Source organism: Gopherus evgoodei, chromosome 4, assembly GCF_007399415.2.
Source record: "Gopherus evgoodei ecotype Sinaloan lineage chromosome 4, rGopEvg1_v1.p, whole genome shotgun sequence".
In the NCBI taxonomy this organism is placed as follows: Eukaryota; Metazoa; Chordata; order Testudines; family Testudinidae; genus Gopherus; species Gopherus evgoodei.
The window spans coordinates 118528622-118550900 of NC_044325.1; the positions used below are offsets into that span (position 1 = coordinate 118528622).

The window sequence follows — 22279 nt, forward strand, 5'->3', positions numbered from 1 at the left end:
TCTGCCCCAGTCCTGATCCCCCTCCTGCCCTCTGTACCCCTCGATCTAAGCTCGGAGCACCCTCCTGTACCCCAAATTCCTCATCCCCAGCTCCCGAGTCCAGAGCCCTCTCCTGCACCCTGAACTCCTCATGTCTGGCCCCACCCTGAGCCCGCACCCCCAACCAGGCCACTCACCCCCTCCTGCACCCCAACCCCATTTTGTGAGCATGCATGGACTGCTATATAATTTCTATTCCCAGATGTGGCCTTCGGGCCAAAAAGTTTGCCCACCTCTGTGCTACACCCATCAAATATAAAGAAGTGCATACTTCAGGGCGTCAGAATTGTGTTGTGACGGATTTGTAGGTGTATTGGTTTTTACTTGGATTTTGGTTGTCGGTATTTCCATTTAAGGGAGAGTGAACTGTGGAATTCAGTTACTTAAGATAGAATTTTTGGTTAAGAAATCATTGCTGTTTGTAAAATAATCTGTATGTATGGACTTAAAGTTATGAAGTTTTGAGTTTTTTAGTCAGTTGACATTCATGAAAGAGTAGCATTTATTTTTGGGTCATAGTTTAATTAGTGGTGACTTGACAGAGTATGCATTTCATTGTTAATGTTTGTGGGAGTTGTAACTCGTAATCAATAATTCACTCTTTGTTTGTGTTTTAAGTATGGTAAGTAAGTACATATGTCATCTAATGGCCTTAACTGGTTATTCAAATGAAGTTTCATTGGATTTTTTGGAAGCTTCTGCTAGCCTTTGCATCAAACGTTTTTTGCATTTTCGTTGACCCATACTTATGTTTAAAGGCGTGATGGGTACTGGCCAAAATACAATAAATGCTGGAAACCAGTAGCCATATTACCCTAGAGATTTCAAAATTGCTATAGGAGAGTGGGGAATCTGTCAGTGAAAATATACTGCTTATGGACAGCATTACCCCAATGTCCTTACTGAAAAAAAATTGGTAATTAGTGGCAGTTGTAGAATGTATTCTCTGGTTTTTTCTTTTCAGTTATCTTTACTAATAAGTATTTATTTAATTTTCAAATAATATCAATTAAAAATCTGATTATGCTTGCTTTTAAAAATTCGCAAGCCAGTTCAAACATCTGCTTAATAAGCATTTATAACGCATTTATCACTGTGCTATCTAATTACTGTTAATGGATTTTAAATACTGTGAGGCTGCCCAGCATTAGTGAGTAAAATCTACTTGTGGAGAATCTTGAAGGGTTGTACCATTGGGCTGGCAAAGGGACATAAATATTTAAAACTTCAAAAAGGAGCTACTTTATACATCTTTCTAACTTAGTATATTCAGAAATGTCAGTTCAAATTCTAGTTGATGAAAACCCATGAGGATTTTTTGAGGGGGTGGGAGGTAATGGGAGAGAGGGAGAACTTTCTTTACAGTAGGACACGGATTGTAACCTTAACCCTGTAAAAGCTACTGCATCTCCATAATATCATGCAGCTTTCTTTAGGTATGCAGTAGTGGAGTTCCTCTCCTCTTAACTTCCATGGCCTCTTCTGTCTCTCCTGTGGGCTGTTTGAAGGTTACCTGCAATCTGCTAAGCTGGCAGTCATGTTTTCCTCAACTAGTTGGTCTGTAAGGAGGGTAAGAACCTGCTTCCCTCAGTTAGAGAGAGTGATTTTTTAGTCCATGGGTTAGGGTCTGTTATTAAGGGGGAGAGATAGTTCAGTGGTTTGAGCATTAGCCTGCTAAACCCAGGGTTGTGAATTCAGTCCTTGAGGGGGCCACTTAGGAATGTGGGGCAAAAATCAGTACTTAGTCCTGCTAGTGAAGGCAGGGGGCTGGACTCGATGACCTTTCAGGGTCTCATAGTTCTGTGAGATAGGTATATCACCATATATAAGTAGTAAGGTCCAGTGTCTAGCTTGACAGGTTGTTTCATACGCACATGCATGTGTGTAGGGGGCAGGGAGGAATTTGTATGATATCTTGTACCAAAAGATAAGTAGTGTGATCATACAAGACCATCGTAATGCATGTCTTGTTGAATGTGCAACCATAGTTTTCACACTTCCTGACTCATGAATGTGTAGCCATGCAACTTTTTAATACTGCTTTCTGTATGGTCAGTCCTACTGTTCTAAAAATTCCAGATTATGGGGTTTCTGGCTAGACAGTTGAAATAGTTCCCTTCTCACTTTGGTTGATCTGAGATGGGGCCTTCTGTGGAGCCCCATCTTGTTCAATCCTCATGTGATAAGCTGTGTAGTTAACATGCACATCTTATCTCCATGTTAAATGCAGATTTTTAAAATAACTTAAAAGGAGATCCTATCAGGTTAACAAATGCAGGACATACAGTAGTGCCTGTCTGTGAAAACCTTTTAGGCTTCAGTGTTTCCTATTCAAGAGTCTCTCTCTCTCTCTCTCTCTGACCTTTAGTTATTCATAAAAATTGAGTGGCTAATCATGCTTTGCACTTGTATAGGACATTTCAGTGCACTTTCAAATTTAGGTAAGCATTACTGATTTTTCAGCCGACCTAATTAGAGATTTGAATAAAATTGCCTGAGAGACACCAGTCTAGTACTTAAGACATGGGCCTACTACTTGAGATTGGGGTTCTGTTCCCGGTTCTGCCACAGACTTACTACCTTTATCAAGACATTGCAAAACTTGAGAGGAGCCATTTTTGTCTTAAAATGTTCAGCTTATTCAAAGCTTTTGTTGAAAACGAATGTGTTCTAAATCTTAAACATTTGCAAGTATGAGGATATTTTATTTTTTAGAGGATCAAAATCAGCCAACTAAGGGAAGGCTTCCATCTAACATTAATAAACTGCACACATCTGCCACACCTGGTCCTATAACTCCAAAACATGGGTGGCTGTTTTGAAGTGAAAGATAAGCTTTGGCTCTCATGTCCTGTCTAAGCTTCTACCACTCAATGGAAGGTAACATACTGATGCACGTAGTTACCAATCTTGCTCCCACTGAAGACCATGGCTAACTCATTGACTACACAGGGAGCAAGACAGAGCCTCAAACCACCCTCAGTAAAAATTATTAACTTTGCCTGATTGCAATACACTTTCTTCAGCTACAGCAGGCATGTGAATTTTCAAGGAGACCCTGCTGTATGGAATGTTTGAAGGGATAATTGCTTTGCTAAAGGGAAGCAAATGAACATTAGAAAGTTAAAATTTCAAACCAGCCTAGCTTCTTAATGATCTACAGTTCAGATTGTGACACTTCCTTCACAGTTTGTAGGTACCGTCTCTTCTCCTTTCAGAGTAAACTGGGCAATTTCCTGGCCAAACCAATTTTGGAAGTTAAGTTGGTTGAAACCTTTAGTAGTAGAGAAGCTGTAGCTTTTCCAAACATTTGATTCCAATTCTTTTGGGATTTTGAGCTACATTATTTTGCACTAACTTGGTCTGTTTTTTTTAAAAAGTGAGTTAAGAGAACTTCTGAAAAACAACCAGTACAAGTTTATCGTGACACATAGGCCTCTTATTGCGCTTGTGTCGTCCCTCTGAAAAGAGACAACAAACAAATCTAACTAGTGAAATGTTATAGGTGATGTTAATCATGCTGTTAGAGCTGTTTTGCCAGCTGTTGACTTCCATGGTATTTGTTTGTTTAAAAAAACCTTCTCAGCTCTAAGAGTGACTCTTATAAAGTTATCCTGAAGCAGTTGCTTGTGTTGATACTTACTTTTGAACATGCTTCACATTTAAAGTCTCAGATTTTGCATCTTGAATTGAAAGCAACAAACATGTTTTCATGCGCTCACACTGATACTGAGAGCAACTTTGAGTCCAAATTGGGCTTTGGAGATGGTTGAAAATCTAAAGAGCAAGCTATAATGAATGGTGCTCTCTGGGCTGTGGATGTATTGGGCCTAATTCTATTCCTGTTACGGTCAATGGGAGTAGGATTGTGTAACCATACATGAAAGTTCCCCTTTAAAGAATAGGAATCTTTGGTGCGGGGAGGAGGTAGAAGAAAACTATCAGTAGAGATGGACTTGTCACTTGCCTGTTTCTCATTTGGAACTGCTCTAAGTTCTCTAGGTAACTGCCAATCATACTTTTAAGAAAGTTCTCTTCAGGGTTCCTGTACTTCCCCTTTGGCACATTTTACGGTGTTTATTTTTCCTTATTCCAAGGGACCTGGGCTCCTGTTGGAAACTGATGGAATAATCTCTGCTCGGCACCTGCCATGTTGAGGGAGCGCCCCTAACACAGCTTGCCTGGGAGACAGTTTGTGAAATAACGCAGTAACATGTTTGCAGTAGTATGCCTTTTCTCTTATTATCCATTGTTAAATTTATTTTGAATGAAATTATTGAAACAGATTTTGAAAGGAGGCTTGGCTTGGGTGAGTGTCTCTTCCTCAGTCATTGCACAGGGATTTATGTCTGGCATTCTTAATACTAATAGCTGCTATTTGCAAAGCTTCAACTTGTATTAATTATGGGGGGACCGGGGCGGCATGGGTAACTGATCCTGCGTAATGGGATTGAAATATACATTTGCTGCTGGGTCAAAAATACACTTGTTTTATTTGTCCATAGTAAATGGTTACAGAGCTGTAACAACAAATAAGCCAATGTTTTTTTAAAAACAATTATATAATAAACTTGTCAAATTACAAGCTAACATATCTACTGTAAATAAAATCAAACGTATGGATTCTGACTACTATTGTAAATTTACTAATTTAACTGGTAGGTAAGTTTGTTCTTCTGTCTAATTGATTGTTAACATCTTATCTGTACTTGCTTTTTTAATTCTTGCATGGGATCTCAGATGATTCAAAATGATAGTATATGTTAAATTAAAACTTTCATTACTGCTTTCCTGTATCAGTTAGAGTGACCCCAGTAAATTTTTTTTGACCAGGAAACAAAAGTTTAAATTGTTGGATACTGTAAACATTCTTAAGATTAATATGGGTGTTTGAGAGGTTTGCATGTTACAATGGAAAACAATATTGCCCTGACTAAATATATTTAAAATAGGCATGGTATACACACAAAACCTTATTGTAATGTAATTTAGTAGTAACAACAACTAATGACCCTGTTATGCTAGGTGTTGTGAAAAATATTTGCCTTGATATATATATACTGTGATGTTGAACTCTGACACTTTGTGTCAGCTAGACTTGATTTACATGCTAACTCCTTAACTTTTTTCCAGAAATTACTACATAAACAGATTTTATTTGTAAGTAAATTGACTGCATTCTAAGTATTGTGGATGAAATGTTTTAATTTTTTTGTAGGCTCTATTAGGTGCGTGTCTTACAAATGCATTATATACAGTTTGGGTTTGTTGCCTGTGCCCTCTAAAACTGATTTTGAATACCAAAAAGTACAGCTCACAGGACACTTCTGCTAAAGTATACATGTCTCTGTATGGTTTCAGAGCGGTAGCCGTGTTAGTCTGTATCAGCAAAAACAATGAGGAGTCCTTGTGGCACTGTAGAGACTAACAGATTTATTTGGGCATTAGCTTTCGTGGGCTAGAGCCCACGTCATCAGATGCATGGAGTGGAAATACAGGAGCAGGTATAAGTACATGAAAAGATGTGAATTGTCTTACCAAATGTGAGCTTAGTCTAATAAGACAGCTCAATTGACAGCAGGATACCAAAGGAGGAAAAAAATAACTTTTGAAGTGGTAACGAGAGTGGCCATTTCAGACAGTTGACAAAGTGTGAGTAATGGTGAGGGAAAATTAGGTTTAGGTTTTGTAATGACCCAGCCACTCCCAGTCTTTATTCAGGCCTAATCTGATGGTGTCCAGTTTGCAAATTAATTCCAGTTCTGCAGTTTCATGTTAAAGTCTGTTTTTGAAGTTCTTTTGTTGGTCTGAGCTAAAAGTGGAAATTCTTCAACAAAAACTTTAAAAACCGACTCCAACATGAACTGCAGAACTGGAATTAATTTGCAAACTGGACACCATCAGATTAGGCCTGAATAAAGACTGGGAGTGGTTGGGTCATTACAAAACCTAAACCTAATTTCCTGCTACCGTTACTCACACCTTCTTGTCAACTGTCTGAAACGACCACTCTCATTACCACTTCAAAAGTTATTTTTTGTCCCTTAGTATCCTGCTGTCAATTGAGCTGTCTTGTTAGACTAACTCACACTTGGTAAGACAATTCACATCTTCTCATGTATTTATACCTGCTCCTGTATTTCCACTCCATGCATCTGATGAAGTCGGTTCTAGCCCATGAAAGCTTATGCTCAAATTTGTTAGTGTCTAAGGTGCCACAAAGAAGACTCATTGTTTGTCTCTGTGTATTTCTTATCCCTTTAAGCTAATACGGTTGCCGCTAATGTACTGCAGTAGTGAAAATTTGGTGAAAAAAGGTACCTGTTACGAAATTGTAACATTTCATACTGTTCTCTATAGACTGCCTGTTTAAAACCATGCTATTACAGACTCAACTTGACTGGGAAAAATCCCTTTCTTTTAATTACTGGTTCTAGCTTTAAAGTTCCCTTAAGTCTACTTCCTTCATCGTATGTGAATGAAAAAGGATTTCCTGTAAGACCAGATGATGTCTTATGGAAATAACTGTAGTAGTAGTTTCAAATCCTACAGTCATAACTTGTTGGGGATGGTGTGCTTGTAGTGGTTTACTAAGGATATATGCATAAAAGCAGGAGTTTTTTATCCAATCCATCTGAAGTTGTAATTCCTTCTTTGATTATCGCAATTGCCTTAACAGCATTTGTGTGCAAGATCACTTAGGATGAGAGTAGGAGCCTGAGGGTACCAAGGGCAATATCTGTGCAACAAGCCTGAGTTCTGGCTGAAGCGCCTATGAAAATTTTTTTCTTTTCAACAAGAATTCCTTCTGTAGCCTCCTAGGGAGCATGAGTGTGTGCCAGATCATTAGTTCTGCCAGTCTTAGGCAGTATTGGGGGAAGCTTCTGGCACCTTTCTCTATCCAATAAAGAACCCTGTCAGCTGCTCAGCAGGCGTCTGAACCTGATCCTTACTGAAGATTGTGATTGAAATGGGGCGTAAGCAACTGGACAAATGAACAAAACCCGCTGTTTTTATACAAATATACCTAACAGAGTACAAGAGAAATGAAAAAATTAGGAACAGAGTTAACTTTTTCTTTCACACAACATTAACATGTCATGTCTTTGTAGAATCTTCAAATTCTGGATCTAGCTAAATTTTTTTTGAAGAGTTAAAACATTGGCTTATCATTCAGCACTCGTGAATTACAGTAAAATTCCCCAGCATAGTTCATGCAGAATCTTTCAGCATCTGATAACGTGTGTCTTGTTCAAACTTTAGAGGTGTCTTTGTTATGCAGGTTCCTTTGGGGTTTAGAGACTATGAAATGGATATAATGGAATTCATGGCTTTTTGTTGGGGAGAACTACAAATTATTAACTGTTAAAATAAATGAGCAAATTAACACTCTACATATGCTTTTCTTCTTGTCCAGACCAGCATGTTTTGGAAATTTGATCTCCATTCATCATCCCACATAGACACACTTCTAGAAAGAGAAGATGTAACTCTGAAGGAATTGATGGACGAGGAGGATGTTTTGCAGGAATGCAAAGCTCAGAATCGCAAACTCATAGAGTTTCTTTTGAAATCAGAATGTCTGGAAGATTTAGTTTCATTTATTATAGAAGAACCACCTCAAGACATGGATGAAAAGATCAGATACAAGTAGGAAAACACTGATTATCTGTGAGATTGGAAAGGGGTGGAGAGAGGAGAAATCTGTATTTAATTCCTGTAGGCCAGTCTGTAGTGGCACTGGTATGCACTTTAAATTTCTGTCTTCTGGTTTATAGTAAGTCTTGCATTTTCAGAGTGTTTTGTGCTACTTAACATCATGACTCCCATTAATTCTTATACATTTAATATGGTTAAGCCCCCCTCTTCCTCTGAAAACTCCCCGTAGATTGATTTGGTGCCCGGAAGGTGAAAGGGTGCATTGAAGGGAATATCTCAAGTGACTGTCTAGAAAGCCTCATTCCTTGTTGTATCATTAGAAATAGTGATTCTAATAGGGATTTGTGGGGAATATACCACCTGATCTAACACTTGTACCCATGTTATTAATGGTTAGTGAAGATCATTGGGGATGAATGGTAGGGAATGTGCTTAATCTCTGATTCTGAACCTTCAGTGTGGAGATAGTATGATCATTGGCTTGAACTGCAGATGTGGCCAAGAACCGTTTTTTTTCATGAGATTGGCAAAAAAGGGTTCAGACTTCTATTTATATACCTTGCTACAATTATACAAGCACTTCTCCCGTCTGGCTTAGGCTATTTCAGTGCACTCTACATGGAGCTGCACTTGATGATCACTTGAAAACTAAGGGCATAATGTGGCTGCCATCTTAATAAGCAGTATTTCAGGCAGTCAGGCCTCCATACGTCAGGCCTCCATAGTTTGCTGTGGCTTCTAGTTAAGTTTTGAGTAGAGATTAAGGTATGTTCAACTAAAGTAACTGAGATGCTGCCCCACAGCCCTTACCTGTGTGATATCCATGCAGTTAAAATAAGTCCATATGCTAACTATTGGTTTGTTTAATTTGTTTTTAACGCACTTAGAGGCATTTTTAAAAGAAATAAACTTAAATGAATAAATGCAAAGGACTATGGGTCTCCATAGCTTTGCTACTAAAATACTGGAAAATTGTTTTTTGCTATATAGCTACCCAGTGTAAAGCGGGTAAAGCCTTATGATGTTTTGCATGGAGATATTGTGTATGTTGTTGTTGTATTTTAGATTAAACTATCCAAAAACTGTCCCAGTGCATTTGTTTCTAATTTGACATGAGGCAATCTAGTCAGCTTGGTAGGGTTTTGTGAGAGATGCTGCTGCCTGAATTAGGGAGACTTTTAACAAACATATTAAAAACATTAGAAATATTATTGATCCAGAAATCATCATGCTGATTTTGTGGTCTTCATATGAACTCTGGGAATAAAACAAAGTATCTGGACTATCTGTTCTTCGTTTGCTGACATGTGAATCAGTCCTGCCTCTTCCCCCCCCAATGGGAAATGTTTTCTGAAATGAGGTTAGTGGTCAGACAGGAGGGCTAACCAGTAGATATTAAGCTAAAAACCCACCATATACTATATGTATTGCTTCTGACACTCAACATGTGTGATATCTGTACTGCTGCAATACAGTGGGAGACTGGAGAAGCCTGATCTCAGAATAAAAGCATAAAACCTTTTTACAGACCAGTATAATTATATTTAGACTAATTTACCCAACTCTCTGCAATCAGCAGCCTTACGGTCTTCCATATCTGTCCAGCAAGCCCACCAAACTGCTTCATTTTGATTCCATATTTTTACTGTGTAATATTTGTTTTATAAGCATGAGTGATGGAAGGTGTCCCTTTTTTCTAGGTATCCGAACATATCTTGTGAGCTTCTTACGTCAGATGTCTCACAGATCAATGACAGACTGGGAGAAGAGGAGTCCTTACTTATGAAACTGTACAGCTTCCTATTAAATGAATCCCCTCTCAACCCTTTATTGGCCAGTTTCTTCAGCAAGGTGCTAAGCATTCTTATTAGCAGAAAACCGGAACAGGTAAATATTTAATAGCTCTTCCGTTTGTAGCATGTGCTTCAATAGCTATAACATTTAGATATGCTCCTTTGTAGGGCTACCATTTTAAAAGGTTGTAGCTGAAGCAAGCAACCGGATTAACTTTTTCTATGACAATTGAAAGTTTTCTAGTAGATGAACACTTTTTTAAAGAATATTAACAAAAGCTGGGTAACTCACACTGACTTATCTTGTCCTAACTTTGTTTATCAGAACAGCTGTCTGATCGGAAATGTGTTAGGGGAAGTATTTTCTTCCGCCCGCACCTGAATTGACTGCTTGCTGTTGCCATCTCTTAATTAAAGAGATTTAATAAAAATTTTTTTTTAAAGGCCATAAGGTACTATCATGATCATCTCACCCTCTTTTGAGGAAACCCTTCTCCTTTCTAAAATTCTTATATAGTGCAACCTTTACAAAATATTTGAAAATAACATCTTTAGTTTCTCTCAGTTCAGTAAGATTCCTTTTCTGTATATTGAAATCCATCCTCTCCAATATGCCTCTCCAGTGCCATTAGCACTGCTAGATATCACCCATTCTGTGTCTTGTTACTAGTCTCTTGTGCTTACTGATATGATGATAGAAGCAGTGTATCGCTAGTAGTTCGTTTAAGCCTATTCACAGGCCACAGATAGAGCCTACTTAAATTTTTGCATGATTCTGATAACTGTACGTAGCTCTTCGCAGAGTGCAAAAGCATTTTTCATTGTACTGTGGAGTGTGAAGAGCCATGGCCTATCCATGCTTACCACACTAGTTATTCTTGTATAAGTAGATTCTAGGTAGCTTTTCTATATTGCCAGAGCTGGTATTGCCAGAAACAGAATTGTTTTTGTGGGGTTTTTTTTTGTTTTTTTCCATAGTGCAATGCACTTTTTATTTTCCTCCCAGAAAGAGACCTGGAAAGTGGACTGACTGGATAACCCTATTGTACAAAATTGTGTGTGACCTCAGTTAAACAGTAAATCCTGTTAGATAGAGACCAACTGGATGTAGCTTGGTTCTAATTACACTGGTCTACAATTTATGAGAAGTCATCAGCTTCAGAGATAAAATGTGATATTTATGATGTATTTTGATGTGCTGAATTCAAATATGACAATTAAAACAACTATTGGCTACTGTTTCTAAGATATTTAAGTTTTTACATTTGATATCTATGTATATTGTGTAGATAGTAGTTTTAATCATAAATTGTAAACCTAGGTCTTTGCATGTGTTTATGGTTGCTTTACATGATAATATTTCACCTGTCCCGTTTATGTAACACTTTAAAAATCAGCAAAAGGGTTATATAAATAAAATTTATTATGAAACAAAAGGCAAAAAACTATTATGTACATAGTTTAGTCCTATTCAGTATCTACTCGGCGCTTCTTGGCTTGTCTCTTGTATTCATTAAATGGAGCATCTCTTGTCACTGTCCAGCAATAGTCTGCAAGCAGTGATGGGCTCCATTTGCCCTGATAGCCTGCCAGGAGATTCCACTGCTGTAGTCTGGAGCCCAACAGCTCTGCCTTACTCTTGGGTAGTTCCAAATCCCTGACAAGGTCATTCAGTTCACCTTGTGTTATGAGGTGTGGTTCAGAGGAGGAGGATGGGAGAAAATGTGGGTCCTGTGACATTGATGGTTCAGGACCAGAAGTTTCATCCTCTTCCTCTTCCTCGTCTGACTCAAGTGAGAATGATTCTGGTGATCAGGAACCGGCAGTCCTTCTCCGTGGGGTACTGAGAATATAGCTGATGTAATGTTTGGATAATGCACAGTCCACTTTTTCTTCTTTGACACACCTTTCCCAACTGGAGGCACCATGCAGAAGTAACAATTGCTGTTATGATCTGTTGGCTCCCTCCAAATCATTGGCACTGCAAAAGGCATAGATTTCCTTTTCCTGTTCAACCACTGGCGAAAATTTGTTGCACAAGTGTTGCAGCATATGTGTGGGGCCCACCTCTTGTCCTGATCTCCAATTTTGCAGCCAAAATAAAGGTGATAGGCTTTCTTAACCATAGTGGTTATACTGCACTTTGGTGATGCAAAAGTCACTTCACCGCAAACATAGCAGAAGTTATCTACACTGTTCACACAAGTATGAGGCATCTCTGCTCACTTTGGCTAAACAGAAATGTGTCCCTTTGCAAAATCAAACACTGACAAATAAGAGAGCACCACACTGTATGATTTCTAGAGCTGATATAGGGCAGTTTGTTCAGCAGAGTGATGTAAGCTTTGTTATGATTGCATCATCCATGACTTCTAGGAATAACCTGATGCAATTCATATCATGTATGACACAATACCAGCTTCAGATTGCATCATTCATTGTTTTGCTTAAATAGCAAGTACTGTCCAAACCCAGTCATAGATTTATTCATAGATCCAGTCAAAGATGTATTTTAGTCATTTCTGGTTTAAATTGAGATCCCTTCCCTTTATAACTCACTTATCCTCCGCCATCCCCAAGTCAAGGGTCGTATATACTGACCCAATAGCATATCTTGAAAACTAGAGCCAATCAGCAATTTTAAGCAGCATTTTTGTTCTTAGTGACCCAGAATTAGTATAGTTGGACTACATTTATTTCAGAAGCATTTTGGCTGTAGAGCAGTGTTATAGTAAAGTGTTGGATCAGGGTACAGGAAAAGTTGTCCCTAATATAAAGTAATTCTCTTTTAGTAGTGTGGACCGTATTTTAAAGCTAAACCTGTAGATGGTCCATGACTCCAGCATGGTTCATGCGAAATGATTTGGCCTATGCTAGATAATGGAACCCTATCGTAAAAATTCCTGTAAGGTTCTACTTGTAGAATAGATGTGCCTTTTGCCGCCTTTCTGGGCAAAATTGAGGGTGTAATTCACTACCAGTGTAGCTTGACTGGTGGAAGCTGTAATGTATAGACAAGGCTCAGGGTTTTCCCACCATATCATCTAATTGTGCCTGAGCTCAGTCTGCACTACTGCTTCCTTTGTTGCTATTACTAGTGGAGTTGGAGCAGTGATGAATTACGCAGTTCAATTTGTGTCTGTGTAGACACAGCCACAGTATAGCTTTTCAGCATGAATGTTTGTGGTTCCAATAGTATGTTAAAGTCAGGAGTGGTGGCGGAGAAAGAAGAGAGTTGCTGCAGGAAATGTGAGGGCTGCACTACTACCTTACAGCTCACTATTGCTATCGCCATTTGTTTAGCTTATCATTGCTTTGCGGAGGTAAGGCGGGCACGGCGTCTCTTGTAGGGGCCTTCCTTCTTACTCATCTCCTTCTCCTCTCCATATTTTTTTTTCTTTTAAAGCTCTTTGCATGAAGAGGTCTGTGCGCAAGCAAGAACTTGGTCTAAAGTGGAGCAGACCACAGAACTGTAACTGGTCCCAGCAGCTGGGATCCTTTACCTCTGACTCCTTAAATATCATAGAGAAGCTATCAAGAATAAGTGTCCTCTTTCTCCTGTGATGCCAGGACAATATCCTGTTCCACTGGGGTTCTATCCACCTTCCCCTTGTGGTTCAGTACTGTCTGTTCCTCCAACACATACCACATCTCCCTAGGAAAACATGCTCTTTCCTGACACTCGACACAAACAGTTTTGGGTAAAACTATCTGATTGTTGGCCTTATGGGTGAAGGAGCATGTTCCTTATAAAAAAAACAAAAAACAAAACAGCCTGTTGATAAATCTCTCGGGGGGTTTCCACAACTGTTATAAAAATTTTGCTGTAGCTAGTGAAACCATATTTTGTGAAGGAATTTTCAAGAACTTAAGTTTTGGGAAAGGGCAAATTTTGGGACTTAGCTGAAATAAATGCCATACAAATTGAATGACTTCTATGATACTGATATGGTGTATTGGATTTGAGTGGCCAGATAGCATGCACAGTGGTATCTGGTTACCTGTTAACAGGTGTGAACTAGTCTGTTACAAAGTACTCTCACAATGCAGTTCTGTTCATGCTGCTTCCCTTAATATTTTAAATGCTTTAGCATTTCAATGCTTGCTTTAATTTTATGAATTGCTTTAGAAACTATCCTTAGCATAAAGGATTCCCATAATCTTCTAACAGTCATGATAACTTAATTTGTGTGTTTCCACTGAGTGTGCCAAGTGAGATTTACAGTATTCTTATTCAAATTATTACTCTGGGAAGACTAAAGAAATCTACTTATTTGACTCGCACTGCCAAAAAAAATCTCTTTGGCCCACATTTCTATTTGTCATACAGAACTTCTTAAATTTTGTAGATAAGCCAAATAAAAATAAGAAATGTTTTCAAACTTTGCAGTTCCAATGAAAAGATTTTAAATAATCTTTTAATTTTATTTTAAATAATCCCCTGCAGTTTTTAAAATCCAAATAATGCAGCACTAAGAATCTAAGTGGAATAGGCTTGGTTTTCATTGTCCAAGCTAAATGAAATGCAACAAGTAAATGACTAAATGAAAAAAGGAGAAATAAGGTGTTAATAACATAACTAAAGATCTGCTTGAAGTACTTAAACTGTTCTTATTCAGTTTAAAAGCAGTGTTTTAAAGTCTGCCTAATTTTGAATTGCCCACTCTAGATGGCTGAACATTTTGTTCAGAAATCTCTTCTCCTGCCTTCACCACTCTCTCAAAACTTGTGAAACTGAACATATTTGAAATACTAATTTGCTAGGGGAATAAAAGAAAAACTACTTGCAGCAAAATGTAAACTTTGTTTTTTCATTATTTCTTCTAGATTGTGGATTTCTTAAAGAAAAAACATGATTTTGTAGACCTCATTATAAAGCACATAGGGACCTCTGCTATTATGGACTTATTGCTCAGGCTGCTGACTTGTATAGAACCTCCACAACCCAGGCAAGAAGTATTAAATGTAAGTAAAACTATGACTTGTTATAGTGGTTGGCATGGGTGAACTCTTAGGACCCGTGGGTTACACTAGTTTAGTTTAAACCACATGAAGTTAAACGTATATGGTGGCACTGGTGTAAAACCCTTTGTTTAAATAGAAATTTCAAGAGTGACTAATCTCTCTCTCAAGACCTCTCTTCTCCCAGTTTGTTTTTAACATCCGTTTAACTCAGACCCTTGTGTTTTAAACTGCCTTCTAAAAGGTTGGCCTAAACAGTTTGTGGTCATTTTAATTGTTGTTTATAAACCAATTAGGCCTTGTCTACACTTGAATTCTACTGGTTTAACTATGCCAATATAGTTAAAGCAGCAAAAACCCTGTTTCAGATACAGTTCTATTAGAATAGCTAATGTAGATTAAATTAAGTTGATATAGCTTATTTCACTTTATTAAACTGAAATAAGATAGGTCAGTATTAATTACATGTACATTAGGGAAGTTCTGCTGGTGTAAAATTAATTTAATTAAAAAAAAAACAACCCTCTACCAATTGTGGCAAATTGCTGGCACTATTTATGATGGGTCTTGCGTTTTCTCTTCTGGGGGGGGAGGGTCAGGGTGCCATTTCTTGCCCCTGAATTGGAATATTAATTGCCCCACTAGTGTCCTAGAGGAGGGGAGTGGAGAGGAAGGGACCTGGGCTGGTCCTCTACTCCAGGTCCCAGCCAAGGGGCCCTGATCATAGTGGTAAACCACTTGAACTGATGGTTCCTTCCCCTGGGCTAGTTCCCTCTCCTGCTCTTCAGCTTTTGGGGGGGTGGGGGGGCTTCCTGCTCTCCCTGTGCACAAGCCAGGTGCCCCTTTACCTAGGGTCTTGGACTTCTTAGGCCACCGCAGGACTTCTCCAAACTTTCCTCTGCTTCCCTTCAAACTGTTTTCTGCTCCAACACCAATCCTTTCTGCTCCAACTCCTTCCCTATCTGATTGAAGCAGAGGTTGTTATCAGGTGACTGATTTCAGGTGCTTTAATTAATCTATAGTAAACTTTCCTCCCTCTACAGGGAATAAGGCTCCCTTCTAACCCTCTCCTGCTGCCCTCTGGCCATGCTGTATCACACAAGATAGTTATGCTGGTAAAATAGTTAGACCAGGTCATGGTTAAACTGGTGCAAACCCCAAGTGTGGTCACACTTATCAGTTTTAAAACTGTTACTGGTTTAGCTTGTCAGTTTTAAACTTGTATGAGTTTGCACCAGTTTCATCAAGTCAGTCTTCAAACTTCTCTAACTAATTGGTCAGTCTTCAAACTTGCACTGTAAATTGGTCAGGTTCTCCTTTTTTGTCTCTTGGTGGCCATGCTAAGCAAGTCTCTACCCTCGATGGCATTTCTCTGATTGGTCAGGTCTGCACTACAAATGTATGCCAGCATAGTAGTTATCTTGCTCAGGAGTGTGGTGAGATGTGGTTTTTCTGACCTGGTATATCTACACTAGCAACAGTTTGCCATTATATACTGAGATACCAGTACCAGCAAAGCACTTCTGAGACCTGGCCTCTGTTTTGGATGTGTAACAATAACAAGGGGAACTTGTATGAGAGAATGGAGGGATTCTGGGAGCCTCTCGTGTGTACAAAGCATTGTTCCTACAGAAGCAACAAAATGTACAACCCTTTATTAATGTTACTTTGCTAGCTCTGAGAAACTGTCTATGCTTTTTTCCTGAAAGTTATTAATGTAAAGAAGGCTTTTTTTGAAAGCCTCATATATTGGTGGTGGTGGTTTCTTCACGACGTAATTGTTTCTTTGCATCTTTAAAGTTCGGCTTTGGGCCTTTTGTAAAATATAGTTCTGATCTCCATTGTAACTGGAACTATAGCTTCTTGTATTAGGAAGCCTAATGTTTCAAACGTGCACGAGTTAGGATTGCACAGCTATGAGATGCAGCGTGACCTGTTTAAGGCCTCAATTAAATACATTGTACCTAGATGTAGTTCCATAATCTGTAAAACTAGCAATTCAGGAATACTGTGAATGTTTTTAATATTATGCTGAGTAGTTTGCAACTGTTCATTTTAGAGTCTTGTATTTGAATTGCTTTGTATATTTGACAGGTTGCCACAAGTGTGGCTTTTTTAGAAACAAACAAAACTTGTATGATGCTAGTGCTTGAAAGAGGTACTAATAACATGACCTGAATCAGGTACTGTATAGGCAAGATACTGTACTATATGTTTCTGGTACTGTAGTACTCCTACAACTAAGTTATGGGTTTTTTTAAAGTGACTGCCAAGTATCAGAGGGGTAGCCGTGTTAGTCTGAATTTGCAAAAGCAGAAAAGAATCCTGTGGCACCTTATAGGGTAACAGAGGTTTTGGAGCATGAGCTTTCGTAGGTTAATACCTACTTCAGATGCATGCATCTGATGAAGTAGGTATTCACCTACGAAAGCTCATGCTCCAAAACTTCTGTTAGTCTGAAAGGTGCCACAGGATTCTTTGCTGCTTTTGCAAATTGATTGTATAGTAACTCCTCGCTTAACTTTGTAACTATGTTCTTGAAAAATGTGACTTTAAGTGAAACGATGTTAAGTGAATCCAGTACCTCCATAAGAATTAATGTAAAGGTGGGGGTTAGGTTCCAGGGAAATTTTTTTTGCCAGACAAGACATATACAATATAATTTTAAAACAATTTTAAAAACAATATCACACTCAGCACTGATGATTGTGAAACTTGGTTGAGGTGGTGTAGTAAGAGGGTGGATCATCCGGCTGCTCCTCTTGCTGTTCTTGCTAAACTTTTCCAACTTGAAAAAACACATCTAGAGATTGTTCTGCTTTCCCTCCCTTACCCGGTAAATTTCTTTATAGCAATTCATTACATGACCAGTTCCCCTAACCACTTTGGAGCTGCGCTCCCTTTTAGGATCATCATCACTAAGGATTTGCAAGCCAGCAGCTTCAGTCATTTGGAAAGCTTCAGAAAGACGTTTGGCAGTCAAATTTCAATGGGTTGGTTCTCTTTTTACTACTTGGACCTTTTCTTCCATTGCTCTCATCACCTCTAGTTTCATCAGATCTTCATCGGTTAGCTCTTCTCCATGTGATTGCATAAGCTGTGTAATGTCAGCTTCTTCCACCTCATCAAAACCCGCTTTCATGGCCAAGCCGAGTTTATCTTACTGTATCGCGGGGACAACATCTTTAAATCCTTTAAAGTCATTGACACATTCGGGCTACAGCTTTTCCCACGCACCGGTCATGCATGCCTGAGTAACTTCAGTCCAGGACTCACCAGTGTTATTGATGCACGTGTGGATGTTGTAGTCATGCCGAAATTCCCAAATTGTAGGCTTTCCTTCCCCATCGGTGCCTCTGAACTGGTCAAAAGTACAGCGTAAGTAATACCCTGTAAATGCAGCAATGGCGCCTTGATTCGTTGGTTGGATGAGTGATGTGGTGGTAAGTTGCTGAAAGACAACTTTAATGTTTTCACACAGGTCGTCCAGGTTGATTGGATGAGCCGGTGCATCATCAATAAGTAATAAAATCTTGAAATCAAGACTTTCCTTGGCACAGTATTACTTCCATGTAGGGACGGCAGCATAGTCAGCCATTCTGAAAAAAAATAGCTACAGTTATCCATGCCTTCTTATTGGATGTCCAAATGACCAGAAGATTTTCCTTTGAAAATCCCTTGAGAGCTCATGGTGTTTCAGATTGGTACACTGTCAGCGGTTTCATCCTCATGTCTCTGGTAGCATTACCACCAAAAAGCAAGGTTAGGCAGTCATTAGCTGCTTTAAATCCAGTCACTGTCTTCTCTTGGGAAATGTAAAGTCCATTTAGGCATCCTCTTCCAGTAGAGGCCCATTTCATCAACATTGAAGACTTGCTTAGGTGAATAGCCACCTTACTCAATTATTTTCTTATGATAGTTGGGGAATTTTTTAGCTGCTGCAGTATCTGCATTAGCCACTTCACCAGACATCTTGATGTTATGGAGGTGGGAAGTGCCTCTTGAACCGATCAAACTATCCCCGACTTGCTGTGAACATCTCTGGCTGTGATCCTTCGCCGTGGTGTCTCTTCAAATTGTCATACAAACTTTTTGCCTTAGCTTGTATCACTAGCAAACTTAGAGGTAACTTCTGCTAGTCTTGGTCCTTTATCCACACTTAGAGAAGACGCTGAGCACTAGCCCTGATCTTGTTGGCATTATGTTCTCACGTGGTGGTCGGAGTAAGACCAGAGCGATGCCAATGTCTACCACGCGCTGGCCTGCATCAAAATGCCTTAATGTCTGATTTATACACAAGCTAATGGTTTTCTTATTGCTAGTGGTACTGCTCCTGCTAGGCACTCCTCTATCACTTACTGAGCATTTTTGACTCATGATGCTGGGTGATACTGTACAATCACAACGAGCTAGAAATGTTCAGGGAATATTCTACTTGTACAGACACAATGCAAACAAAAATGGGTGTTTACTATAGCCTAGTATAGTGTCTGTTGGTATAGTAGTTTCCGCCCGATCCTCTTGAAGAGCGATACATAGCCCTCCACTATTACATTTAAAACAGACTTGCACAGGGCCACTGGAGCAATGTCCTATCTCAGCTCCTTGAGCCCTTTCTGTTTCTTGCTCATGCACGTTAGCAGCTCCCCTTTTCCCAAATCTTCCTGCAGTCACTAATCAGAGGATTGTCTGGGATCCTGCTCACAAGTTTCCTGAGCTTCTCCTAAAGCAACTGTATTGATATCAGGTGGGATATTTCCCAGCAAATGCCTTACTGCTAAATGATGAACTAGCACTCTGCTGAGCCCTCAAGGGTAAACATGTTGTTGTTGTTAGTGTAGCCTCACATTCTGCAAGGCAGCACTGAGAGAGGAGACACAATAGACACATGACAGAGGCTGCAAACACTTCCCTGGGGAAACTCAACATGATGATGAACCCATGCTATCTCTCTGGAGCGCACACAGTAATGCAAGTAGGGTGGTACCCTCCAGTATGCAATACTGGCAAGAGGTTTTTAGCATGTACAGGATACCGGAAAGACTTGGGGCTAGCCCCTAGCTCTGGAGGGGTGAGGTGGGGCTGTGCTTGCAGCTAGGGAGGGCATTCATTCTTTATATGGCTTTAAAAGCACAGTATATGCTAACAAACCTAAACAAAGGCTTTGTTTAAGTTTGTTAGCATATGTATTGTGCTTTTAAGTTTGTCAGGAGTCTTTAGGAGGGGAGGGGTGGGGGGTACAGAAGGTGTTTAAACAGTATTTTTTATTCTGTTTCTCACCATTGGGCTGAATTATCCATGACATTCATACTGCATCACTTCAAGTCCAAATCATTAGAGGAATGCCTCCGCTTGCACTGACCAGAGGATGTTTGGGTTCTCATGTCAGCCTAGTTCTGCTGCCTGATGGGAATCAGGTGTTGTCTCCAGTGTATGTAGAATTCTTCTTTGGAGCCAAACTAGTCTAACATGCATTCTGTTAAGTGGAACTGGAGCAGCAAAACAAAGAAAACAAATGCCTCATTTCCCAGCTTTGCGGGTGAGAGAACTACAAGTGAAGATTCTAATGCCGGATACTGACGGCCTTAAAGCAGCTGCCTCAGGAATCTGCAAAGAACTTTTCAGAAAATATGGTCCTGATCTTAGCAATGGAACTAAGACATATCACATATCTGCCCACCTTTATTCGAATGAAGCTCCTTCTGATCTGTTTCATCCAGAACAATTTACTAACTTGGAACCTAATCCTGTAAACCCTTAATCATTTGATCAGTCCCATTGAAGACAATGGGACTATTTGCATGACTGTGGACCATTTTTGTGGTAAGAGTTTCAGGAGTCTGCTCTATTCCTATAGAGGAAGTTGAATCTCCCATTGAATGCAGTGTTTGGGTACAATACCATAATACAGTTTAGGATACAGTTCTACTTAAAATATATCTTTTAATAAGTCATATGTATGCTGAAATGACTCCTCACCCAAATCACATATTCCATATAAACAGACTGAAATACTACGTATTTGGGGGAAAGATGAGTAGTTAAACATGTTGACGATTGTATATACAAACACTCATTTCATCACTGTACTGGAAAATATAGTTGAACTTAAACTTTCTTCAAATTCCATAGAAAATTAACAGCCCCAATTGTTTTCTGTGTTAATCAGTGTGTACCTGAAAAAATTACATGCCTTCCAAGAGAAGAATCAGTCCCCACATTTACTAAAAACAAATTCCTTCCAGCTGGTGTTCAGAAGAGTGCTACAAGACAGATGCATAACCTCATGAGCAGAGAGTGGAGAGGATACCCTCCCACATTATGACCAGTGCTCCCGCAAATAAATGAATAAATAAAATTCCCGAGGCAGAGGTTCGCAGATTTGGAAACCTAAAAAACTGTGCTATGCTTTAAACCACCTCAGTACATACCAGCTTTCTGAACATTAAGAAGTTAACTGCAATGGAACGCTGAAGCCCATTTGCCTGAATGTGTGCCCCTACGCCCTCACTGACTAAAGGCTCAGTCACACCTGAACAGATTAGAGAGAACCTTGTCCTTTTAGGCCAAACAGAGTCATGTCACTGGCTCCATCTCTGTTCTTACATAACAGATGATAAAACTACAGTGTAGCGTGGTGCTAGCACATAGGATCCCAGGTATGTGGTGTGATATTTTTTTTTCAGAATCTCTTTTGGGAATAGTCATGTACATGAAATAGCTGGTACTTATGCATAGAAATAGCATAATCATATATCATCTCGATATCTAAACTTATGAATATTAGCAATGTTTACTATATGTTTGCTCCTGTGGTAATGCCCATAAGGTATTTAACCAGCATGTGAAGAGAGAAGTCAAGTTGAATGGCCCATTAAGGAACACTTAGCTCACAGTGGACCGTGGAAAATCCCTGTCTACACTTAAAACTTTTCCTGTGAACGTTCTAACTAGAATATGGGTGGGATTGATGGACAAGTAACTTGCCCATATGACTCCAAACTCCATCTTTCACAGTGAAAACAGATTTCCCTTCACTTGGCAGGTGGGGCAGCATGGAGAGGAGTCACATGGAGGGTCATGTGGGGAGGTCATGTCTCTCCTTCCCCCCCCCCCCCCCCCCCCCCGTGTCACTCCATGAATACTGGCAAGAAATGATTTCTGGATGCACGGTTGCACAGGCGCCGACTTTACAAAGTGCCGGGGTGGTGGGAGGTGCTCGAGCCCTGCCTCTGCCCCAGGTCTGTCCCCCTATCCTGAGTTCATCCTCGCTCCTCCCCCCAGCCTCCTAAATACCATGAAAGAACTGATTGCTGCAATCAGTTGTTTTGTAGTCAGGGGGCTCTGTGGGGGATAGGGGGAAGGAGCGAGGACATGGTGTGCAGCCTCCCCTCTCCTGCCCGCCAGCACCAAGCAGCTGTTTCGTGACCATTCAGGAGGCTCTGGGTTGGGAGGAAGGAGGCTGTGCATCGCATCCTTGCTCCTCGTCCTTCTGCCCAAGAGCCTCCTCAGTACCCATGAAACAACTGGTTGCTGTGGGCGGGAAGTAGCGAGGAGTTGCTGATCCGCAGGGTCACTGAGGGGGTACGAGGCACGTGGGGTCGGCTGGAGGGGAGCTGATGGGATTGCTGCCGGCCCACCCTGGTTCTAAGTCCCCACGACCAAACATTTTAAGGAAATGTTGTGCAACTTTAAATGAGTATGCTCTCTAATAGATCGGGGACATAACAACAAAACGGCGTTAACCGGGATGATGAGTGAGAAGTTAGGCCTTTTTGTTCTGTCCCTAAGTGAACTTAAGTCTTAGATGTAACCTGCTGCCAGTA

The 22279-nt window shown here is 39.9% G+C and overlaps 1 protein-coding gene across 9 annotated transcripts in view; it reads left to right on the forward strand.

The window, feature by feature from the left end:
* The window catches only part of PPP6R3 (protein phosphatase 6 regulatory subunit 3), a 162812-nt gene that overhangs the window by 56978 nt on the left and 83555 nt on the right, over positions 1–22279 (forward strand). For 8 of the 9 annotated variants that reach the window (XM_030560728.1, XM_030560729.1, XM_030560721.1 and 5 more), the window contains 3 exons: positions 7457–7689; positions 9399–9585; positions 14319–14456. In XM_030560728.1, coding sequence (XP_030416588.1) covers positions 7463–7689; positions 9399–9585; positions 14319–14456 — 552 coding nt within the window. In that variant the 5' untranslated portion in view covers positions 7457–7462. Of the gene's footprint in view, positions 1–4136; positions 4265–7456; positions 7690–9398; positions 9586–14318; positions 14457–22279 lie in introns of those variants that run through there. The other variant, XM_030560726.1, reaches the window with a different exon arrangement.